At 46.4% G+C, this 18,955-nt stretch overlaps 1 protein-coding gene and 1 pseudogene across 2 annotated transcripts in view; one reads left to right on the top strand and one right to left on the bottom strand.

The window, feature by feature from the left end:
* The window catches only part of LOC8031533 (prodigiosin synthesizing transferase PigC), a 170,580-nt gene extending 158,113 nt beyond the window's left edge, over positions 1-12,467 (top strand). For both annotated transcript variants that reach the window (XM_040222874.3, XM_040498595.2), the window contains 6 exons: positions 1,433-1,511; positions 4,666-4,711; positions 5,599-5,675; positions 8,522-8,624; positions 9,840-9,914; positions 11,157-12,467. In XM_040222874.3, coding sequence (XP_040078808.2) covers positions 1,433-1,511; positions 4,666-4,711; positions 5,599-5,675; positions 8,522-8,624; positions 9,840-9,914; positions 11,157-11,230 — 454 coding nt within the window. In that variant the 3' untranslated portion in view covers positions 11,231-12,467. The remainder of the gene's footprint in view (positions 1-1,432; positions 1,512-4,665; positions 4,712-5,598; positions 5,676-8,521; positions 8,625-9,839; positions 9,915-11,156) is intronic.
* A 176-nt stretch (positions 12,468-12,643) lies between these two features.
* LOC121045614 lies at positions 12,644-15,611 on the bottom strand (annotated as a pseudogene).
* Between the last annotated feature and the right edge of the window lie 3,344 nt (positions 15,612-18,955).

Genomic DNA, 18,955 nt, shown 5'->3' with positions numbered 1-18,955 from the left:
GTAGCATTCGCGTTTAGTTTGTTTCTGCACTTGGTCTCACGGTGATCGCATCAAAATCGCAGTTCACTGGCCTTAATTTTCCAGCGATAGCTGCTAATGGGATACTGCGCGTTTTCGAGCCGTCTACCGGGTTCCATATCGACGCGGGCCATTTTTGGCACTCCGCCAAAACATTCATCGGACCGCTGAAAACAAGGTAAAAAGAAAGCGAGATAACATGCATGCTCATACATGGCGCATGTTATGCAGTGCATTGAGATAAATGCCCAGGTGACCCAGAATCAACACAAGCAACAATTATCAGGAGATACGCAGAGAAAACTGCCTCAGAATTTTACGATGCATTCGGTGTCAGAAAGCAAGGGGAAAGCAACTGCACCTGACGAAGACGAAGTTTTATTTTCTAAACGAATAGCCCGAATTATGATATTAATAGTGTCTTTGTTTCAATAAACCTTCATATAAAAGTGCGCGTCTTCTTGTCTATTTGCGTATCCTTGTTTATTCTCCGCTTTACGTTTACCACGTGTGACTCTTTGTACCAAGGTGACATACAAAAACACACTTTCCTCTTACACAGACAGCTCTGAATGCTCTGTACTTAATGCACCCTTATTAGTTCCAAAGCTCTATGAAATTTTCGTCCGGTGTGTAACTCGGTTTATTACGAAACGCCTATGCGGACTCCATGGTGCGCGCACGGACCTTTACCGTTCATTCAGTCCATCTGCTCCGATATATTACGTTAACGGCTACGACTTCGCACCTCAGCTGTCGCTGTGTTCCGGCTTGCGGGCTGCGTAATTATCGAGCACCACTAGAGCGACAAACAGAGACGAACGACGGCGACAAGCCTCATACAGATGTAGCATGCTCGCGATGGTAGCTTCGGCAGGCGTTTAGTCGTTCGGTGCTCGTGAAGTAAGCACGAGTGATTGCACCCCTGCCAAAGATACCATCGCCTGCATGGTGCTCGTGTTTGAGCATAGTCTCCTTTATTCTACAAAGCCTGTGTAATCGCAAAAGACTCTGGTTTGAGGCTTGTCGCTGTCATTTGTTTCTGTTTGTCGATCTAGTGGGACTCGGGAATAAGTGTTTACAATTTTTTCTTGGTGGTGTTGGTTTTGCTGGCTCTCTAAAGTGACAAAGATGCACGATCTGGGCCGTAATTTGGTAAACATTAGAACGGTGCATACTGTTCACTGAGAAACACTTCAAAGGACCTTACCTTTTAATCATAGTGAGGTAACTAAACTAAGCCGTTCGCAGAAACAACAAAAGCAACGCATGCAAGGATTTGTTTTTCAACAAATATCGGAAAAAACCTTTTTAAAATATTTTCTACTTAACTTTTGAAGGCATCAACTGCTATCATGAGCACCGCGTGGACAATATGGCAGGCTTACCAAAATTTATGTCTTTCACATTTCAGAGCTCAACGGAGGCTACGGCTTCATCCCGAGCTGGACAAAGTCAAGTACCCCAGCCTTTTCGTGGGCGTACCCAAGCCGGTAAGCACCGCTCTTGTCGACGTGTTCCACTAGCGACGTGCTTGACCAAAAACGTTGCTGTCGCTATTCGCAATGGACTAAAATGGTCATTTTGATGTCTTCATCTGGATTAATTTCTCCTTCATCAACGAAAATCAGCGCAATATCAAAGTGCAGTGGCCTAGAATGGGGTAATCGGCTCACTGCGCCCGCTTGCTGAGGCGGTTTATGTCTCAATCAAGAAATGGCGCTCTGGTTGACTCCTTTTTAAAGTCTCTCGATGTGTTTGGGTGAATTTTATCAATGGACTTTACTCCTCTTGAAGCTTTCCCGCGCGCTTTGTGATCGCGTGAGTTCCGTGTGTTAGTTTCGGTGTTTTCATCGTCAGATAGGTGGGAATTTTCGGAAGAATCGCAGGAACTTGCGTCGGCCGAAAGCATTGGTTTCCCACGCTGAACGCGTACCTCTTTACCACCGAAGACGTGCATGTAATCTCTAATTACTTACTGTAGTACAAAATGCAATTCGTACACAGGAAAGGTCTCATGCAGCGTATTGTCCGCTCGATGCAAGTTCTTATCCCACAGCTTTCACCGCTTCTTGTCTTCGGGTATATCGAACAAAGGCAGCTTTTTCGCGTCCTTCATGCGAGAGTATCCTGTTCACAGCCAGGCGCAAAACAGTAGTTTCGCCGGCGATTAGGCATTCTTGCATTTGAGTCGAAGAACAAAACTGCAGGACATCAGTAATCACAGTGACCTCACGGCGAAGGCACACAGACAAGCACACGCGAACCGTAGTCACACATGCTGGTTGATGCAGCCCCGTTTTCTTACGTTACGTTACGTCAAGCGAGCTTACGTACAAGTCATCGGGACACCTGTGCTTCACATTGAGCTTGGCTACCAGTTCAAGGACACGGTATGACACGCGAGATTCGAGACACGGTTGTTTTGATGACTTATGCGTAACGTAATAAAACGTAAGAAAACGGTTCTGAGGGAACAAGCTTTGCAACACCGAAGTCGAACGTAAACACACGCGGCCGGGCGTAGCCTCAATCCAGGACGTTTCAGGATGGATGCATGGGTGGATGGATGGCGGCTGTTCCCTTTGGATTGGGCGGTGACAGGCGGAGTTGATAGTAGCACCCCGGTCGGCCTACGAGGAAACCGACATAGACCGCCTCACCTCGAATCATGAGCGAGAGAGGGCGGCGAGGTCACTACCCCATTCTGTCCCACTGTAGCCGAAGTGTCAACTGTGACGACGTTGGTTTAAGAGTGCCGATGGCTCTGAGCTTCCATTGTTATTCTCCCAGATGCCATCGAACTTGTGGCTCGCAACTGAGGATAAGTGGCGAAAGATTATAAACCGCGACATCCCGGGGGAATACTTTTGGTCATGACGTCACGCGTGACTTGTTATCATTTACGCTTCTTGCTTTGTGATTGGTCCTCCGGCATTTTTATTGACTAATGCTGTTAATTTTTTGGTTGATGAGCGATAATACAATGCACATCAGTATAATGCTATAAGTGACTACAGAGCCGTATGTCTAGAGAGTTTGGCCATTCGTTGGGAAGTATAGGAGACCAATGAGGAGGCGTCATTGGCCGAAAGCGGGCTGGCCTGTTCCAGGGCGTCTTCACAAATTCGAATGTGATCAACCAGAAACCGGAAATAATACCCTGGCGGTGGTCGCGAGAAACAAACTTAATACGTGGGTCGGAGCAACTCTCGGTGACTGAAAATATGGTTAAGGTGATGTTTTAATCACGGTCATCCAGAATCATTGTGGAAGGGTTAGACTCGCGGAACGATCGACATAATCCGTACGTCAAGCGCCGAGGGCCGGGAATGTGCCGTCCGAGCGGTCAGACTCTGTCCGAGAAACACAGAGTTCGAGCGGCACATTCGTTTCTTACACCTTTCTGCATGATCATGTCCGAAACATCACGTGCACTGTATTTTCAACCATGAAGGGCTACGACATTTAACCTTTTCGGGCTTATTAAAACGACCAAAACTGTTTCTTGCTACCACCACTAGGGGATTCTTTTCGGCTTCTGGTTGGCCAAGAGAGCATGCCAAGCCCTCTTTCTGTGCCTGGTCCACACCCTGGCTCTACCCGCGCCTCCTATTGATCAAACTCTTTGTATACAAGGCTCTGAGTGACTATAGTGAAAATTGGAACTCAACAAAATGCGTGCTTGCTAAAGGACAGAAAAATTGCTAGAGATATGATTTTTCTTTGTAATGGCGGTTTGTTTCTCAACAGATAATACCGCCGGTTCTAAAAACAACTGTCTTCAAAACGTATATATGCCTAGGTGACCTACCTTCGCCTTGTTACATGATGCATGGTGCCGATTTTTTGGGTCACGCGATTTTCGACAGATTAAAGCTGCTCATGTATTCAAACAAAACCGTGATGAACAAAGACGTATAACGATCACCGACATAAATATATCATAATTTAAGTAGCGAAGGAACAATCGGTCAATTTGGGCGTCAATTAGAATTGTGAACAAAATTAATCGATGCCATTTTATCGATTAATCGGTTGTCTCGAGTTCCAAGCATATCTAAAAAGCGTAAGAGCTCCAATTTTTTACTCAGGTTTATTAAATTCGTTTTAGTACTAATTTAACCTTACAATCGCTCTTGCTAACAATCATACAAAATTCTGGAGAGATGTACCGTAAAAGATTAAAGTGCTATCTCCTAATTTAAAAATATGAGTAACAACTAATAAAACAGTCCTTTTGTAACACCTACCCAACCAATAAACCAGTTAAAGAAGTTGACCGCGATTAAAGCATTAATAGAATAGTTCGAGGCTTAATCGATCAACAGGTCAGCCTCAGCCAGCCAAAACACATGTTCGAACCTTAACAGGCCCCTATTTTTAACATTCTGCCAAGCATCCAGTTACAGAGCATGTACTATTGCCGCAAATGCTAAGGATACTATTAGCATAATATAGTATTTCTTTGTATTCGTGCATGGTTTTTGGGTAGCAATGTTGAGTGTTCATTACTTTCATGCAGTTTAGTTGACAAAGATATGCCCGAGTGAAATTACGTTTTAGTGTTTTACCCCGCAGAGAATTCGCCCTCGTCATTTACTAAGTTTTATTCCGCGCGTAAATTTATAAAATATCATCTTACAGATTATGACCGCCGCCAAACGCATCGAAGGGGACTTTGAAATGAAAGGTGGGTCAACGTTTCCCAATGCACACTATGCGAATAGAGAGGAATAACTGTTTACCTTTGTTAAGCTATCGGCATCTTTTAATACGTTATGGGAGATTGAGGTACTTGCTGCTTTTGGTTACAGTCTTCTTCTGTTGAGCGCAAACGTCGTGTCATTGGTTGGCGCTTCACCGAGGTAACGCAGGAGCACAACAAGCGACGGTGCACGGAGGCCTTGTACTATCGCGCACAATATCCAGAGCTCTAATTCGCCTGCTTCTTTTTGCAAGGGTTTTGACGTCAGAACGCCGAGCTCTGGTTGGCTCTGATTGAAGATCGTGGGTAGCCCTCAAGGCAGCTTGGATTCCAGCTCTACCCACTATCCTTCAATAAGAGGCAATCAGAGCCCGTTGTTCTGACGTCACAACAACTGCAAAAGAAGCAGACGAACTTCCGCTCCAGATAAGCTTAAACAGTCACTCACGCATCTGTAGAATACCTACAGGTTCCTGAAAAAGCTGTGGTTCTTACCATGGTCATTGACAGGATGAGAACTGCAAGAAGGTCCTTTACTTGTCCCGCTTTGAGGGCGAGATTCTTACCTTCGATGACATTTCGGTGTCTCGCAAGCCTGCATGCTCAGCCAAAGCACGGCGAAAGGCAGCGAGTTCACGCTGGACCCCGGAATAGATCTCTCCCTAGGGACGCCTTGCCGTTCTCACTCTGTCCGTGAATATATAGTGATGGCACGCAAAGGTGCGGACACATTCACGGAGCTCTTCAACACCTCGGGAGGCCGACGCAGAAAAATTACGGGTTGGGTTTTGCGGCTCATGCCGTCAGCGTGGATACTGGGTACTGATAAACATGCATCTCTTCTAATCAGTCGCTGCTTCTCACGTTCACAGGTAACCCGATGTCTCAAGGTGTCGCAGAAGGCTACGCACGGGTAGTACCGACCTTCGAAGAGGCTCACCTGATTCGCGTAAGCACGAGTGTCTTGTAGAGAACGAAGGGTGTACCGAGTCAAAAATCAAATATGTGATAAGTATTCTGCTAAGTTCCTATAGTATTTTTGCTAATATATTTTTTTGAAAATGGCGGGATAGTTTTGTGGATAACTCTGCTTATATACGAAACCCTCGGATCCACCCGATTCGGGTTGGTAGCCATGTTTGTTGGGTTGGTGATGTCACTCGCCCAACGCGAGGCGTCCCTTTGCACGCACTAGCAGACTTGGCTCTTTCCGCGTCTCGCGCTGCACCTATCTCTTTTACCTTTTGTGTTTTGAATACAAGTTTCGAGACGATCACATCTACGGCATTGCTCGCTTTGTCAGAGTCTTCGACACAGAGTGCAGCAACAATGAGAGTGATCGTTATCAAGATATGTTGAAAGCTGGCCATTTTAACCTAGCGACCAGCTCCAGCGACGACAACCAGGTCATTACGAACGAACTCGCCATCGTCCGTGACGTTCTTTCACGTGCATGCAGAGTGGAAGGTTATAAGAGGTCGATAGCAAGAGACAGAGTAGCGTAAGAGTGTACACGATCGTAGCAAGTCAGGACGAGCTTGGTCGAACATCGAGGCGCCTATAATGCTAGAGTGTTCCGCTAAATATGATGATTACGCAGTTTATGGGCACCATGGTGGTGACAAATTTGGGCATTGTAGCCCGGTCGTCAGAAGAAAAAAAATCAACATTTGTAAACTAATGCGTGGGTTTACCAGAGCTCCAAAATATGGTAAAACTTGGTGTTATACTAAGTAAGCTATTAGCAACATATCTAAAGAATAGTCTACCCGTTTAATGTAGGCGCCTTAAATCCCTTTAAGCCTTTCTATACGCACAGGTAAGGACGTTCTCTGAAGAATGCCACCTACTACTTTAAAGCGACCCAGGCGGCGCTACCGTCAACGCGAGAGAGAACAAAAATTAAAAAAAAAGCAAGGAGGATTTAGGAGGAATGCTCTCAAGGCGCATTCTGCTTTAGAAGCCTACGTCGCCTACGAAGTTACGCTGAAAGCGCAACATCCCTGCTGTCATCGTCTGTAATTGAGCATATTCTTTTCGGCTCATTCAGTAAAACACACAAGATACACCGTGACAGTGCGCTTTTAGTGTCTGTGAATGTGTTTACGTGTGTCTTAGCCTTGCTCTGAATCAAGCTAAAACCGAGTATTTGAACGTCGCATGCGATCTTGAAGCGGAGCGGGCTGCGCTACTACGGACGCACGCGAGTCCGAAAGAACAAGAAACAAATATAAAACGTGCGCGAGCAAGAAGACAAGGAAGAAGATATCGCTACCTTTCTTATTTGACGCCCTGAAGAGGTTTCCGAGGTCACCTAAACATGTCGATAACTCACTGTGCCGGCTCTAAGCATCCTAGAAATCCCTAGATCACGACGACACGCGGCTGATTTCCATATTAAAAAAGCAATCGAAGATTGGTTTGAAGTGATCTCCGGTGATGCGAGGAGCATGTTCCGAAACCAAGACCACTGTCAGCCAATATCAAGCAAAGGGTCTTCGCGCCTCCGACCGATGGTACCGCGGGGTGATACCTCGAACGCGCGCGGCCCGTTGCCCATGCAGGCCGGACTACGACTCACCGCGGCTATCGCGCGCTGGAGAAAATTGGCTTGCTTTGTAAGTTTATACAGTCTTGATGTTGGTACGTCTCAACGGGTGACCATTGTAGATGAGATGAGAAATTTAGCCAGTGCAGTAGAACCACTAACCTTGGGTTTTTAACGTGCATCACGCAGTAGTGATTACACGAACGCGTGCCGGTACGAAACTCATCCAAATCTAAAAGGGCGGTGGCGGTGGGGATCGAGCCCGGGAGGTTCCCAGCGCAGGCTTTCGCTTCACGCTCCGAGCTGAAACGCGTTCGCCCACTCGGCCGCTTCCTCCCCACTGTGCGCTGAAAAGCCGACAACGAAACATATCACTGCCGTAAAAAAAAAAAAAAAAAAAAACAAATACAATAACAACAATAGAGTGAACTGTGTTTAAGACAGTATTATGCAGTATCGCACTATTATGCCGCCTCTCCGCGACAAATTGAAATTTTGTTACTACTCTTATTTGCTTTTATCATCTACAAAAGTATACATATACATTATGTTATAATAGCGTTTGCAATCTCAATGAAACTTTGCGTTTTCCTTGGTCACGTGTCATTCTTGCCGCTGGAACAATACGCCTTTTATCATCGGAGATGACCTCGGTGTGTTCGATCTTTGATTTTTTTTTTTAAATATAGAAATCAGTCACGCATTGTTATGATCTTGAATTTCTATGATGCTTAGATCACGCAGAGTGAGTTGTCGCCATATGTAGGCGATCTCAGGAACCTTCTCGGGGCACCTTTAAGCCCAGTCCACAAGTAATTATCTTACTTTGAATTATTAGTAGTCTCGACATCGGTCGTGCGGCAACAATAGTCTTGGGGAAGCTGCGGTGCTTTAAGTCACAGTTCCGAATACGCAAGCGAAATCGAACCATATGAGTCTAGTACAAGAGATTGAAGTATTAACAGACTGGGGTATTAGCCTTAAACACAGTTTTAAGAAACTGGGTTTTTTCAGACTTGAGCACTACCACCTTGTAGTCTACGAGATTGTGTACAACATGGGATCGCCACCCCCGACTGGTTGCCTGTTGCTGATGTAGAGTTGAAAAAATTTGTAATACGAAGTGAAATATTGCGCTGTCTGTCGCGGCTAATGTTTTTGTTGTCTGCCCGACGCTTCGATCATCTTTCTGGAGATGCAAACTTGGGACAGGTTTCCTGATGCATTGCTTTGTCGCGTGTCTCTAGAAAGGAGACATTCTTGTGACGACTGCCACCGACACTGGATGGACGCCGTATTTCCCTCTTCTGTCCGGCGTGATCACGGAGATGGGCGGACCTCTTTCACACGGTACGCGTGCGAGACCGTAACCTGAATGTTTTCTGAGTTTGCAACCTGCGATGGGACAATGAACGTTCAATACAACATGTTTATTGCTCCTGGACTGATGACGTTTTTACAGCAATGGCTGTTACTGGCTTTTCTCGCTACTCTAAATGATGTAGATGTGGCGGGTTGTAGAGCGTGCATCGTCGATATCGTTACGTGACGTCCATCACAGAGTCCTGTTATTTCATATGTCATGTCATGATGTTTTTTAGCTTTGGTAATTTTGTGTATACTGTATTATGTTAGAGCGTTTGATGTTTGTGTGCTTAAGTTTCTTTTTCGTGTGTTGTGATGCACAATCGAGTAGGCATGTTGATGTTGGCGGGCATCGCTAAACAAAGGTAAACGTAGACGTGTGCCGTGTCGTGACATCTCCCATGAAGCCTTGACATGACGTGAAGTAACGGCGTCACATGACGTCAGAGTGTCACGTGACATAATGGTGTCGCACAACGTCATGATGTCCCGTGACTACGGTGTCACGTAGCGCCTTCTATCTAGATAGTTTTCATATTGGATAATATGCAAATGAGGGGCCCATTTTAATCGAACAGAACAAAGGTAGCCGCCGAATTGAAAAAAAAATAAAAAAAATTTGGCAGCGCGGGGGTTTGAACTCCGGGTTTCCCAATATCTGGTCGGATATTCGGAGCCCCGGCGTTCATATCGCGGTGCCGCCCAAGACTTTGTCTTTCGGTGGCTACCTTTAATCTGTTCGATCGGTACGGGTCATTCATCTGCATATTTTAGAATATTTGCTCTTCGCAGAGCGCGTAGAATGATAAGAGTGTCCCGTGATAGATAGTTTTATATTTATAGATGAGGGCTTCACTCTCCAAAGCGGGCATTTGGAAGAGTTCGCTCACTTAAGGTGCAAGACACATAAGTGCAATATGCATAAGTACAGATGAGAGTCCGCTGAAGCGTCGAAGCTATCGTTCCGACTGTATTTCAAAGCGGCACAAGACTGCTCATAAAAAACCAAATAAAAAATGAAACTTACTTTGCGAGCATTTTTAGTCGAAACACATTCTCAGTGGATCGAGGTGATTGACTTTGCATGTGCTCGGCGCAGAAGTAAGATCCGAATTGACTTAATAGTAGGCGATTCGTATCTTCGTTAGAGAAACGGTCATGGCGCGTGGGGAGGCGATATTTGAATTGCGTTCTTTGCAGGCGCCGTTGTGGCTCGAGAGTACGGCCTGCCCTGTGTCGTGGGAGCGGACGGGATCACATCGATGCTCAGGACCGGTAAGGCCTGCACTGTGCCCTCGCAACGCGCGGGTAGACCGTTGGACGTTTCCCAAAAAAGACACCGCATAATTTTGTGTGTCGTTTAGCTGCAGTTAAGGAACTGTAGTCACCGACAGGGTGAGAACTAGAGCTTCTTTGTATGTTTCCGTTTGTCTTTCCAGTAGCGTCAATGCTCCGAGGCACGATGTACCTTAGAGGCAGATGGCAGCACAGCACTGAAATACACAGCCCTCGAAAGCGAACGGCTTCGGAGCAATCGCTTGTGGCACGTTCTTTGCGTGTTTAAACAAAAAAGATTGTCGGTACTCGTAAGAAACACGAAGCGTGAATTTTAGCAAGGAACTTTAAGGAGAACGGCAGGGCGTCTCTTTCAGATGCCCTGCCTGCTTCTTGAGCCGGGGTTGCGGTGACGTCAGAACGCCGAGCTATGTTTGTTGTTAACTGAAAGGATAGTGGGTAGATGTGAAGGTAGCTAGCATTGAGGTCTACCCACCATCCCTCCATCAGAGCAAATCAGAGTTCGGCGTTCTGACGTCAGTGCAACCCCTGTGCAAGAAAAAGACGAACTTGCCCTCCGTATACCACATGGAAGACGACGCCTGCGTATGATTTCATTGTTTGTGGATCGCTGACTCGCCACAAGCGGCAAACATGCTGAAGCTCCACGAGAGTGCCCGCGAATTGACAGACGCGTCCGTCTTGGCAACGCCGTGTGCTAACGTCGCGCTCGTTGTGAGACGCTGCGAGACACGCTGGAAAGTTTCACAGACACAATCTAGGCGGCGCTTTGTGGCCCCGCTGCAAAGGGAAAAGCCGCGCAATCATTATTATTATTAATATTATCAAATTCATTATGATCAGTAATGACGTTTGGAGAGGAATGGCGCAAGCGTTGGCTTCTAGGTGGTATTGCTATACGGAGCGCAAGGTCGCCTGCTTCTTTCGCAGGGGTTGTGGGGACGACAGAGCGCGGAGCTCTGATCGACTCTGATTGAAGGATAGTAAATAGACCTCAAAGAAAGCTGCCCTGAAGTCAACCCACTATCCTTCAATAAGAACCAGTAAGAGTTCGGCGTCTTTCCGACGTTACCGCAACGCCTGCGCAAGAAGCAGGCGAACTCGCGCTCCGCATTGATCGCACTGCGTAGAGTGAAAATGAAGGCTTGTTTTCATTTTGATAATGCGTCTATCAAACTCACAGGTTCTAATTTTGGTTTGCTTCTTCCTATGTCTTGCTAGGCGACTACATCCTTTTGGACGGGAACACTGGCATACTCAGAAAACTGGCCCAGCCTGCAGACGAAGATCCCTGACGAAGTTCGTCGCCACTTTACATTGATTTAACATGGGCGCCATTAACTGCGGGAGCTATAGAGAACACCACGACGGCATTGGGAAAATTCACCTCCCTCCCCTAACACACACACACACACTTCATTGTAAGATGTGCCTGTTTCTGACCTTTCTAGGGGCATTGATTTGGCGGCTGTGACCGATAAGGTTAGACCGGAAGTGAGTGCAGTTACCCTCTAGTTTTTTGAGAATGCCTACCTTGGAAATACTTTCGTCACCGAAAAACATCGTGTTCTCGAACTTCTGTTTTCCGCGTTTTCATGTTCTCAGTGGGCGTGATGCATCCGTTAAAGGTGCCCTGAAGAGGTTTTTGAGATCGCGTAAATATGACTTTAACTGACTCTGCTGACTCTAAGCATCCTAGAAATCCATATATCATCACGATACGCGACCGATTTCCCTATTAAAGAAAAGCAATTAAAGATCGCAACACACCGAGATCATCTCCGCCGATGGGAGAAGCATGTTCTGAAACCAGGGCCACTGTCAGCCAATAGCAAGCGAAGAATCCTCGCACAGTCGACCAATGGAGTCACGGAGTGATATCTCGTATGCGCGCGGTTCGTTGCCCATACATCCCGGACTACTACACAACCCCGAGAGCTAACAACCGAACACATCAAAGACGAAAAAAAAAAAGAGTGCTTTGTTTTTAATACTGTATTACAGCATTATGTTCCCTCTACCGTGAAAGTTTTTTTTTACTACTCTTATTTGTTTTTATTATTTTTACAAATGTACACATTTTGTATTAACAGCGTTTGCAATCTCAACAAAAAGTCGCGCTCTCATTATTTAGATGTCGTCTTCGCTGCCAAAACAACACCCCTACAACCGTCGCAGATGGTCTGGGTGTGTTCGATATTTGATGGCTTTTTTAAATGAAATCGGGCGAGCATTGCCTTTAAGTGTCTGTGAGGTTTGCATGATTTTCCTTACAATTCATTACCCTTCCAGGAAACGCGCCATTATAAAAAGTTAATATATTATAATGATCATCGCGTCTTTCTGAATTTCATATTTTTTTATTTACTCTGAGGCACCGGCCATCCGGGATTCACGTTTGAATGGAGTATTCTCGTAATCTAAACGCTCAAACACGGGGAAATAAAGTCACTGACAAGACGTGCAAAATGTTGTTTTATACTCGAAAATACGGTATAAATAGCAATAAAGATACTTTTTTTATACTTCTCTCCCAATCTTCTTTTGTGATTGATGCCTAGTTATATCGCACTCTAGCTCAATTGAGTGAAAAGTCGGCGTACAGTCACCGCCAACAGCCGTCGCACAACCTCGAAATGGCCTCTTCACGTTGGTACTGCACCTCTTCAAATACATTCTCAAAGTTAGAGTCTGGAGCCGCATACTATTTAAATGTCATTATCCACGCCTCCCATTATCCAGGCTTCTTTCGTAGACTGCCCTAACTTATTCTGCAAAGTGTGGTCCTGAGTTTCGAGAGTTTCCTCGATTCGAAGAACTCGTTATATTCTGCAGCGTCGGTTCCAGATGAGCATGCAAACGCTTGAAAGCACCTTGGAGCGGCCTGCCCAATGCCTCACTGCGCCGGTGAGAGGGATAATTCTACTTTACCCTGCAGCGCCAGCCGTGGCGCTCGTTATGCGCGAGAGGAGCGGTCCGCCCGGCCCGGCCCGGTGTTGCTACTTAGATTGTTTTTTCGTGAAGCGGCAAGTCTCAATTGAAACGAATGCCTGATTGCGTAAATGATGTGACAAATCTGTGTAGAATAAAAACACGATTCTTTCTGCGAGGAGCTCACTCAGTTGCAGGCTGCGGGTTAGAGCCGCATCCAGCTGGCAGTATGAGCAAATTGTCGTTTTCTTCTTGTTGTAAGTGATTCCCCGTGTCGACTACCACTGTAATATAGGAGTTATAGTTGGATATAGCTAGACCGTATAATTTCCGGTTTTAACCGACGCTGGAGCTGTGCCTTTGGTTCATCTGTGAAAAAAAAATAAAATTAGATTCCTTGTGTATAACTTCAGCAATATAAACTTCATTGTTCATAAACAGAGCAAGAGAGTGATATAGTTCACAAAGGAGTACCTGTCGGGAAAGAGGCTTCCGCGAAAGCGTCAATATATTGTCAAGAGAGCTGTTTAAGTCACCTGCCCAGTCAAAAGAGGTCTGAGGAGCTTCCCGAGAAAGAGCTCGCAGAGCTCTTCGCTGTGGTACGGGTCTCTGCAGTTAGTACGCCACATCAGCGGGCAGTCCATAAGATGTCAAAGCGCAGCGCTTGAGAGGACCTTGCAAATCACTCCACAACGACGAATCTCTGCCGACTGTAGAGCCCTCTCGACAAAGGTGCAGACGAGCTGGCACAGCCAGACATCTTCAGGTCTTGGATAGTTGCGTCCTCCTTGGTCAAGGCTAACCACGAATTCCTATGCTCCGTCACGTGATGCATTTCCCTTAAGTTATAGCTTGCATTCAGGACACGTCACCTGCAAAGTTGAGTGGGTTCTTTATATTAGCCTTCCTCGCTTTCACTAACATTTCTATTGCTTTGCTAGGCGGAATGTTTCAGATAGTAGCTTTGAAACTACGACAATTTCTACAAACAAAAATTGTCACCTTTCGTTCGCAAACAAAGGCCAAGTAGCCAGCCATGTAAGTCGATCAGCGGTGCGAACTTAAGTTCGGATGGGACTTATTGTACTTCATCAACTGCTGAATTTTCCAAAGCCCACCAAGAGCTGCCTCAGGAGCTGCAGGATTTCCTGCTTCACGAGTGGAGCTGGCACATTTAATCGCCGTCTGGCATTAAGAACTAGAGGGCGTATTTCCATTTCTGGCAGTCTCCAAAATGCCAACATGCACGACGAAATTGAAACTATATAAGAAACTTGATTGGTGTGCACTGATACTGTTTTCGAGAAACTGGGCGCCGGACGTAAGGTCAGTAAGGTTGCAATATAAGAAAGAAAACTTGAACAAATTTTCTGCCATGAAGACTTATGTTCTGGCATCAACTCGGTCGTTACCACCGCTGAATTGGCGGAAGCAGCTGAACAGAGACTCAACCGGGTCGCTGTTGAGAGGTCCCGTCAGCACGCACTTGAATCTGAAATTTTGAAAAAAAAAAAGAAGTGAGCAAAATAATACATTCTAGAAGCAAGTTTTTTGTCTCACAAATACACCATTTTGGCCAAAGTTTGTGATCACTTGAGGTCCGTCAGGACATACTCAGTGACGGCGACCGTTGACCTGGTTATCATTGCGGTTGCCTCATAGGTCTCTTTCGTGAGGGACTTGATCCGAGACTTCGTACTTTCGAGTTTAATATCCTTGAGGTAGCTGATGAAATCAACCTCAAGCCACGAGAGCCGATCGTCTTCTGTTTTGACAAGAGACGTTTGTCTGGATTTCCAGTTAGAGATATCATGGAGGTTGTACCCCATTCCAACCGTTTTCATGAATGTGATGGTTGAGCTACAATCGTGGACTTCTGGAGCCTTTTCGTGAGACTGAGGATTCTTGTACAGGTACTCAAAGGTGCCAATTAAAACAGGTGAAAGTATTAACGTTGCGCGGAACACTCTCATCTTCTCTAGATCGTTTGGTTTCACATGAGCTCGGCAAGAGCCACAAGCTCCCCTACTCACCCCAGTCCTCTGAACTTCCCTGCCCCCCTCCCCTAATCCTGGGTAAATTGGGCCGCTCCTCCTCTTGACCTACAAAATGAGCTTCTTCATGTGCGGGAGGTCCTAGACCTTCCGCCATGAACAATCCTAACCCAAGTTAGAGAGGACAAGTCCACATCCAATGCGGAAGATTAAAACGACTCGGACTTGAGCTTTTGAATAACGTTTTCCTTCTACTTCTTAGAAGTAGCACTGGTTTGACCAACAGATGTTCTTGAATGTTGTAGAGGGCTTTTTGAAAAAAAGCTCTAGCACATTCGTCCTGATGTTTTTTTATAAGGTGATTGGGGTCAAAAAAGATGAGCATTGGTTCACCTTCACGTACCGAGTGCGGCACAAAATGCTGGAGCGTGTTGTCGTCAGACATCTGTCGAAACATCGCGGTGTTGGTCTGGGGGTTGTCAGTGACGATGCGAACTATCCGAAATCCTTCCTCTTCAACCGCCTTGATGACACTGAGCGTAATATAATTCGGAGCTGGCCGTGCTTCAGATTTGTTTGTAAAGAAGCAGCCGACTGGAATCACGTAAGCTGTGGAAAGCCCAAGTAGCACGAAGCAAAGGAGCCTGTTGCCTGCTTCAGTGGCTCTTGATCGAGTTTCGCATCTGATTTCATCAAGCCCGCAAATTCTATCAACTTGTCGATCATAAATCGCTTTCTGCTGTATTCACATTTCGTCAATGATGAGGCTGCAGTAGGGCTCCTTCTCTTAGCGCAGACCTTTTCTTTCCACCTGCAGCCGTTCTTTGATGAGGCTCGTGACTTCGGTCTGTCCCGTGGACGTCCCGACAAATTTCTGCGCGTACTTTGGCAGGGCAGTTTAAGGAATTTTCTTGCGCGTACGTGGTCATAGCCTTTACATGATGTCGCTTTCCATAGTACGCATTCTCTTAACGTTGGTTCTTGCCGTACTGCTCGTGCCTTGTCAATATTCACTATCTGCTCCATGACAAATTTCGCCGTCTTGTCACCTTCCGATGTGGCTTTTGAAACATTCATCAAGGCCTGCACAGCTCTGTCTTTTCATACTGCTTCAATCTCTCATAAAATTCGTCGCAGGTTTGTCGCAGTTTTTGCATTCACTCGTTCAGTCGTTTGACTTGCGTTTGAAAGCGTTGCGCGTTTTTCTTGACATCTTCCATGAAGCCTGTCAATTTGAATGACGTCTGAAATTCTTCCACTTTAAACTCTTTGCAGGCAAGGTTCAATAGCCTCGCACTCATCAACAGCTGCGTTGTTCGCTTTTACCGCCCGCATGCGACGTGGACGCGTTAAGCGGGTTTCACATGCAGCGATTTTGGCCCTAAAGCGGCGCGATTTCTGCCGTCGCGGCGCTCGTGCCACTGAATTGCTGGTGCTGGCCAGAGCGCCGCGACGGCAGGAATCGCGCCGCTCTAGGGCCAAAACCGCTGCATGTGAACTAGGCTTTAGGTGGCACACGAACGAGCGTTCTGCTCTTCTTTGAACCTGTTGGTTTCATGTACAACAGATACAATGGGATTTGAATGGGCACCGCGGTCAATGGCAGAAACTTCCGCTTGACCCCCACCTTGTAGTCCTCCTCCTTAAAATGAAGGGAGCATACGACGCTTCTGGAGCTTGGTGGCCTTTGGCTGCCATTCCGGTGCCTTGTCGCGAAATGTTCTTCAACTAGGCATCCCGGAAGTTCCTCGAGACGGCAGCTCGTGATGGCAGAGTTCCGGATTTCTCGCAGCATTTGACGTAAAACGCAGCACGCAACAGTTTTTAGGCATCACGTGCTCCGTAACCCATCTGTACACTTCAAAACTGTGGAGAGACAAACAAAAAGCGGGTGTGTACATCTCTTTTTCTTTCTCATTCATCAGTGACTCTCGCCACAATACTATACAAACGCGCGAGAAAACGATCGAAAACACAAACCACACGCGAGCACAGGGTGACACTACGATATTTTCTCCGCGCAAAGCGGTGCAAGGGTGTGGGGCAAGCGAGTTCTGCAGCCTTCTGCAACCGCGGAAGCACCTCGGTATCGGCGAAGCCAATGACGGGCAGATATTTGATCTGGGTCGCGGAGCAAGTGTCGACCTATGTACAGTAGCGCCGAATTCCTCGTCCGTGGCGGGGGGCTCTCATTACTTGAAAGAGTCAACATATTATTTTATATTCAGTAGACTATAAAATTAGATTGACAACTAATCATGCTGTTAATAAAATACCTCGCTAACATTTCAAAACGGCTTTTTTATAACCTGTTTGGAACGTAGTAGCCTACTTTGAAGCCATTTCTTTGCCAAGCAATAAACAATCCTACGTGGCGCCCTTCTATTTTTGTAGGATGGTTTTTGTATATGCGTACGATGTACGATTGCGCTTTCAAAGGTATAAGGTGCGTAGTCGTGTGTGTTCGTTGTTCTTCTGTTTTGAGATGTCCAGCCGTCTAGTAAGGAATGGAGAGCTGCGACCGAAATCTTTCGAGGCGCATTGGTTGCACATTAGTCATACACAAACGAACTAAGTACAGCACTGCACTTGCATACAAGCAAAAATAAAATATTGAAAAAATCCCTCGCTACCCTCCCCCACAAGCCCCATTTATGGATCGCCAGACCTCTGTCATCTCTGCACGATCTCCTTACTTCATTATTACATGCGGCGCCGCACACCTTGGGCGCGGTTGGTAAAGTCGTCCTATGCCTGCCATTCTGTCTCGTGGTTTGAATACCACGTTTTGGCGACACCGGTAAAATATAAAAATAATGTTGGCCAACTTACTGGCGGTGTCCCATCGGCTGCCAGTGGCGACGCTATTCACAGCGTCGCCGATGGTGGCGACGCTAATGTCAACGCCGCGAAAGTCGGACTGTGACCGGGGGTTGCTTTCAGCTCACAAGATCACTCGCGGAAGTGCAGCGCCCCCAAGGCAGGTGGAAAAAGTTCTCCTCTCAGGCGCGCTCTTTTGTTTTCGGACAAAATCGACAGGCCTCACCAACAGGGATGATCGAGCGGCTTTGGAAGCACAGACCCCTTTGGCACCGCACGGCAACTGGCTGTCTTTAAAGTTTGTCGAACCAGAGGTTCGATACCGAACCGACTGGTTAGGTAAAACTTCGACCATCAAGTACGACTTCTTGGACATTATTTTGCGACTTTCATTGACGTTACTTAAGTAAATTAACCAAATGGCGTTGTGCTTTACCCAGAGCCGTATATGTAGAGAGTTTGGTCATTCGTTGGGAAGTATAGGAGACAAATGAGGAGGCGTCATTGGCCGAAAGAGGGCTGGGCGTGTTCCAGGGCGTCTTCACAAATTCAAATGTGGCCAACCAGAAGCCGGAAATAATACCCTGGCGGTGGTCGCGAGAAACAAACTTGATAAGTGCGTTGGAGTAACTCTCGGTGACTGAAATATGGCGCACGTGATTTTTCCATCACGGTCATCCAAAATCACGGTGGAAGAGTGGGACTAGCGGAACGGTTGACATAATCCATACGCCAAGCGCCGAGAACCGGGAATCTGCTGTCCAAGTGGTCACAATCTGTCCGAGGAAAACAGAGTTGAGCGGCGCATTCGTTTCTTACGTACTTCTGCATGATCATGATCGAAACATCACGTGCACTCTATTTTCAACCACGAAGGGTTACTGCACTTTACTCTTACGCGCTTATCAAAACCATATACCAACATATACCTCTGATTAAAAGAGTTTCTCGCTACCACCGCTAGGGGAGTCTTTTAGGCTTCTGGTTGGCCAAGAGAGCATGTCAAGCCCTCTTTCTGCATGTGGTGCACGCCCTGGCTCTGCCTGCAAGTCCCATTGACCAAACTTTCTGTATACACGGTTCTGGTTCTAGCCAGCAAAAATACACTAATCACTTTACTCGTTACTACGATTCGAAGAGCTTGAAAATAGCACAGCACAATTTTCTTACATTTTCTTACGTTACGTATAAGTCACTGAAACATCCGTGTCTGGAATGTCGGGTGCCAGGACTTCCTTAAACTGCTTTCCACACTTACTATGAACACCGAAGACC

Source organism: Ixodes scapularis, unplaced genomic scaffold (genome assembly GCF_016920785.2).
Source record: "Ixodes scapularis isolate PalLabHiFi unplaced genomic scaffold, ASM1692078v2 PGA_scaffold4__175_contigs__length_147842914, whole genome shotgun sequence".
Taxonomy (NCBI): Eukaryota; Metazoa; Arthropoda; class Arachnida; order Ixodida; family Ixodidae; genus Ixodes; species Ixodes scapularis.
This window is presented reverse-complemented; position numbering and strand designations above follow the sequence as displayed.